The sequence below is a fragment of the Oncorhynchus clarkii genome, chromosome 5 (assembly GCF_045791955.1).
Source record: "Oncorhynchus clarkii lewisi isolate Uvic-CL-2024 chromosome 5, UVic_Ocla_1.0, whole genome shotgun sequence".
Classification (NCBI taxonomy): domain Eukaryota; kingdom Metazoa; phylum Chordata; class Actinopteri; order Salmoniformes; family Salmonidae; genus Oncorhynchus; species Oncorhynchus clarkii.
Window position 1 is genome coordinate 21,562,157 of NC_092151.1, and position 5,914 is coordinate 21,568,070.

Consider the following 5,914-nt stretch of genomic DNA (forward strand, 5'->3'; position numbering starts at 1 on the left):
TTGCTGGGTGGGGGTTAGAATGACGGTCAAAGATAAAAGTTAAAATTAAGTTAAAAGAAAAAGTAAGATTGAATGACACTGAGGAGCAGTGATGTTACAGCTAATGCTGGTTTTCCCGAGGCTGATCTCTCTCTCTGAGGCTGATGCAGGTGTTTGTACACATGCATATACACACACTCTCATTCAAATGCACACACGAGCAAATACACGGACACACACACATACTCACATGTAAATAGTGTCATACATGCATTCAAACAGATACAGTAGGCCTTGTTATGCTTTTTTGTTGTCCTTGATGTCTTTTGTTTTTTTGCATTGTTGTTTTCTGTTTTCCTTTCCCCCCCTCTTTTATTCATTTTTATGGTTGTTGGTGTGTGTGTGGGGGAGGGGTCTCAGATTGTTGAGGAGCAGCTCTTGGGGGAACTGTGGAGGGAATCTTGGAGGGCTGGTGGCCTGGGGGTTGGGAGCTTGGGCCAGTGGCTGATAGGTCACAGATTCGGGTCCCCATTTTTGACCTTGTATGAGATCTGTCAACGTGCTCTTGAGCAGGGCGTTGACCCTGGTTGCTTCTGTGGGTCTCTCTGGATGGGAGTCTGTTAGATGACTGATGTGATGTAGATGCTTTGTGGATTCAGTGAAAATAGATTGTATGTTTCAAATATGAAATGAAAAAAAAAATATATATATATTTTTAAGTTTGTCTTCATCATTTAGGTTGTCTAATTCTTCGTATTGTTTTATAATTTGAGGGAAGAATGTATTTCTTATGTCAGAATATCTGTCAAAGTATATCTCTTCCTGGGGGCAGAATGAGCACAGCCTGTCCTCTCTGGTCAGCCAGATTTGCCTGTGATGACCATTCTCTATGGCTAGGTTGTGATCACTGAGTTTGTTAATAGTGCTTTCCTCATTTTTCTATCAGTTACAGTGTCAGTCTGCCACCATGTACTGTCTGTTTAGAGACAAATAGTATTGAAGTTTACCTAGATTTTTTGTGATTTCTTTCCAATGGGTGATATATTTTGATTTTGTGATAATTTGGTTGGGCCAGATTTTCTGAGTGTTGTTCTTAGGCTTTGTTGGGTTGGTAGTGGTTAGTGAATTGAGCCACATGACCAGCTGGCTGAGGGGTGTCACGATCGTTGGTTGAATTAATGGACCAAGGCGCAGCATGCATAGAGTTCCACATGTTAATTAGATACAACTCACAGAAAACAATAAACCGCAAAACGAAACGTGAAACTAATGTAGTGCTCGCAGGCACCTAGACATAGACAAGATCCCACAAAAACCCAGTGGGAAAAGGCTGCCTAAATATGATCCCTAACGATAGACAACTGGCTCTGATTGAGAACCATACCAGGCCAACATAGAAATGAAAAACTAGACTACCACCCTAGTCACCCCCTGACCTAACCAAAATAGAGAATAAAAAGGATCTTTAAGGTCAGGGCGTGACAAGGGGACTCTTCTCTATGGTCACCTCTTGGCAGTTAAGGACTTGGTAATGGTTGGATTGGGGGTCACTTGTTTTTAAATTATTCTAACATTTGGTGGCTCTTTTTTAGATATGAATCAGAAGATTAGGGTGTGTAGAATATATATGTGATCTTATGTTCGATAATTTGGTAGGAATCCAATTTGACTTTTGCTCAGGACATTGTGTTCACTGAGACAATGCAGTAATCTGCTGTTCATTATGGCGCTGAATATTTCCTCTCTCTAGATCTATGCTCCCATCAACGTTCTGCCGTTTCTCTCTCGTCTGATGAAGTCAGCCATCGGAGAAGGGATGAAATGCGTAGACCACTTGGATGTCTCCAACCAGCTGGCACACACGCACACAAATGCACACACCCGCACAAATACACACATACACACACACACACACACACACACACACACACACACACACACACACACACACACACACACACACACACACACACACACTGCTCAACAACGTTCAGCACTTCTGCTAGGAAAATCTGTGATCGTGTACGTGTGTTTGTATATATAGTTTGTGTGTTATGCGATAGGTAAGGATGTGCAGGCGATGAAGGCTGTGGTGGGAGAGGAGGCTCTCACGCCTGATGATCTGCTCTACCTGGAGTTCCTACAGAAGTTTGAAAAGAACTTCATCGCCCAGGGTACACTGGTGTGTAGGGGAGGCGGGTGGGGCTGTGTGTGTGTTTTTATAACATCTCATTTCATTCTCTCTGTTCTAGGAGCCCATGAGAACAGGACTGTGTTTGAGACGCTGGACATCAGCTGGCAGCTGATGAGAATCTTCCCCAAAGAGATGCTGAAGAGAATCCCTCAGAGCATCCTGGCAGAGCTCTACCCCCGCTTGAAGTAATGATGACAACATAGAGAGGCACAGTGACTTACACACCACTCAAGCCCTTCCCTCTTGTCTCTCTCTCTCTCTATATATATATATATGGGTGTTTCTGTTCTAACATTGACATTTCTGTTCTGTCTGTATCGTAATGACTAGTACTGATACTGTCACTCCAGCAGACTACACTATGCTATGTTTCTGCACACACACAGACAACATCTTGCCCTCACCATTAAGCCTGTATGAACCAGAGAAGTAGGATAAGCACATGAGGGAGATGTTAGTTTCTGAACCAGAGAGATTCTCTCTGACCAGCAGAGCCAAGTAGCCTGGGACTAGGACCTGGAGTTTTCCCTGGTCAGATCACATGGTTAGGAAAACCTCCAGGTCCTAGTTGTTGGATGTACTGGATGGATGAATGGATAGATTAATTGATGGTCGGTGAATGGTGTGTCAGAAGTCAGAGGGATGGTGTGGTGTGTATTTAAGACGATATGTAGATGCACTGTAGATCAGTGATGATGCATGTGCATGACAGATGAGATTACGCCGAACAGCACGTTTCACTCAGTGATTTTTTGGACATTTTCAATGGTCTTTTGTTATGACCAGATTGTTGCCTGTGTGTTGTTGCCGCTGGTATGTTTTGAAGAGATTAGTGCTGTTTTTGCAGTGTCAATCCAAATGCTTAAACTTACTTTTGTATATGAACTAAAACCAGACACGCAACTAAACAGATGCCTATTGTTATTCCTGCCTATTTAACTATATGTGCCATCCATATATTTCTCTATATTGTGTGTGATATTGTAGCTGCTCCTTCAACACGCACACTGTGGTTTAGTAATGACGATGTCTTGTTATTTACGGTGAAGACTCCTGGAGCAGATGGATATATTTCTGTTTGTTTCTCTATATTCTTTGGAATATATTTTGGTATATGTCTCCATTTCAGTATGATTGTTTAGTGTAGTTTCGGTCTAAATGCACACATGACTGCTCAGCTTTTTGGAATGTGTCTGTACAGTAAAGGAATAAACGCTGCTTGCCCTCTACTGTGGTTCCTGGCTCTTTATGCCATACAGATATTTTGTGTCTGAAAATGATTGAGTCAATGGTTTTTCAATGGATGTCTTACATTGACGGATGATGGACAATGCGATGGAGGTGATTGTCTGACAAAAAAACACACGTTCTCTATCCATTTACCTATACAACTCATCCGAAAGTACTCGTCACACAGTTACAGGCACAATCCTCTGTGACTGCAAAGAAGATGCAGTGCAGTATAAGGCCACAGGGTAGTGCTGTTGGTCTGTGTAATAACGGATGTGATGAACCTCTCCTCTCTCCAATCAGCACATCTACACCTAACAGGTAGACTGTCTGCAAGTCGTGACAACTGCACTCTACTGAACACGTGCTGAGAAACAAGCTGGTTTGATCTTTAATCCCACTGAGAACAGATAGGATAGGGGTTAATGTTGATATTTAGGAAGGTAGCGAGGAGAGAAAGGGGAGCGAGAGGAGATGTGTGTGCAGAGTGCTGTGTGTTTCATGGTGTCCTCATACACACAGACAGTTTGTTCTCTCTCTCTCTCTCTCTCTCTCTCTCTCTCTCTCTCTCTCTCTCTTTATCGGTCTCCCTCTCGCTTTCCTCCCTGCTCTGCCAGACTCACACCTTCACTGAACACCTCTCTGTGGGGCGGAAATGGGCTGTATCCTCCCTGGTGTGTCTGGGTGTGCATCTGTGTGTGTGTGTTTGTATGTGTGTGTGTGCGTGCATGTGTCCACGTAGGTGCACGTGTGTAGGGGGTCAGTTGAGTCCTAGAGGGAGCTGAATCACTGCATGTAAATCAGCCATACCAGCTTAGAAGAAGAGACACACACACACACACACACACACACACACACACACACACACACACACACACACACACACACACACACACACACACACACACACACACACACACACACACACACAGACAGACACAAGGGTAAGTCTTGTCGTGGGGTGGCTTTTTTAGAGGGCATGTGTGTTTATCATTCCTCAAAGCCTGAGTGTGTCTGCCATGATGACACACACTGTCACATCTCATAGATCACAACACACACCCACCCACCCTCACGCACACACATACAAATGACTGTGTGTGTGAGGAGTGTTGTTATGCGGGGTGTCACATGCTGAGATTCTCCTCCATTCTGTCACTCGTATCTTTTTATTAATCGGCCGTATTTGTTAGTGTTAGTGTTAGTGTGTGTGTGTGTGTGTGTGTGTGTGTGTGTGTGTGTGTGTGTCAATAAGTGTTTTTCAGGGTAGATCAAATTTTCCCTCACACATGAAATTATGCATGTGATGAAAAAAAGATAACACACATAATTAAAGTAATGACGATAACATAGGGATACACACACACACACCACTAAAATGGCAAAACGTGACAGAGCAGTAGAGTGTGAATGGTAATAGTTAGAGGACTATTATTATTATTATCTATTTAATCAATATTTAATTGAGTCAACCTTAACCCTTTTCACAGTCTCTATGGGCTTTTCACTGTATTGAAGGGGACACACACAATGTGCAGCACAAGAATAGAGGAGCGAAGAAGAGGGTGGAGGAGAGGAAATGAGAGAAGACAGGAGGATAGGAAATTTGAGGAGACGAGAGCGGAGGAGAGTTGATGAAAGAGGAGGCAAAAAGGAGACGAGAGGAGACGAGAGGAAAGGAGATGAGAGGACAGGAGAGTGTTTTTCTGGGTTGTCTGTGTCTAGCATGGTGTGTGTGCGTGTGTTAGTGTCTGAGTGACCTGTGTTTGAACCGCAAGTGCTGAACGAGCAGTGTTCAAACCTCCAAAGGCACACACACACACACACACACACACACACACACACACACACACACACACACACACACACACTCTCTCTAAGTAATGTATTATCTGTCCTGATTCCTTCAATTATGTAAATAGGAGTCGTCTTCTCCTTGGGGACAATAGTGGTGAATAAGGCCTTGTTAGGAGGGTAAATGACAAGAAATGAACAGATTGGAGAGGAAAGTGAGAGAGGGCGAGGTCACACATCTCCCTCACTGCATAACAAGTAGACCCTGAACAAAGAGAGTGAGCGAGAGTGAGTGTGTGTGTGTGTCAGTGTGAGTGTGAGAGAGAGAGAGAGAGAGAAGCGATGGAGGCAGCGAAAGTGTACAATGAAGTCTGTATGGAAACATGCCCCTTACTTCAAGTTGTAAGTTGTAAGTTGTACCTTAACAATATTTAGTTATTTTCTCTCTATCACAATAATTCTCTCTCTCTCTATCCAGGTATATTATTACCACTGTGACTTGACCAGAGTTTAATTTCTCCTGACACCCGCTCACAGCGCATGATTCGTGAATAATTTCTGACCTACCTTTCCACTTATTGCTCTTTAATTTTCCTCCATTCATGCTGTCTCTATCTGGTGACTCATCTGATAATCAGGTCTTTCCTTTTCACCCAGGACAACCAATCAGAGAAGAGCAGTTAAGTGGCTTTAGAGAAATAATATTGATCTTTGGCC

General features: G+C 43.3%; 1 protein-coding gene across 1 annotated transcript; it reads left to right on the forward strand.

The window, feature by feature from the left end:
* The first annotated feature begins 1,735 nt into the window (after window positions 1–1,735).
* Window positions 1,736–2,362, forward strand: LOC139409653 (V-type proton ATPase subunit B-like). The gene is made up of 3 exons (XM_071155072.1): window positions 1,736–1,834; window positions 2,024–2,153; window positions 2,232–2,362. Exons 1-3 carry the CDS (start codon window positions 1,772–1,774, stop codon window positions 2,360–2,362), a joined length of 324 nt encoding a protein of 107 aa, XP_071011173.1. The 5' UTR covers window positions 1,736–1,771.
* Window positions 2,363–5,914: the final 3,552 nt, after the last annotated feature.

Excerpts from the sequence above, each read along its gene's own strand:
- LOC139409653 (XM_071155072.1), top strand. The coding sequence starts at position 1,772 with ATGAAGTCAGCCATCGGAGAAGGGATGAAATGCGTAGACCACTTGGAT. Across the intron at positions 1,835-2,023 it reads TGGATGTCTCCAACCAGCTG|TTTGTGTGTTATGCGATAGG; the intron begins GCACACACGCAC and ends TTGTATATATAG. Across the intron at positions 2,154-2,231 it reads AAAGAACTTCATCGCCCAGG|GAGCCCATGAGAACAGGACT; the intron begins GTACACTGGTGT and ends TCTCTGTTCTAG.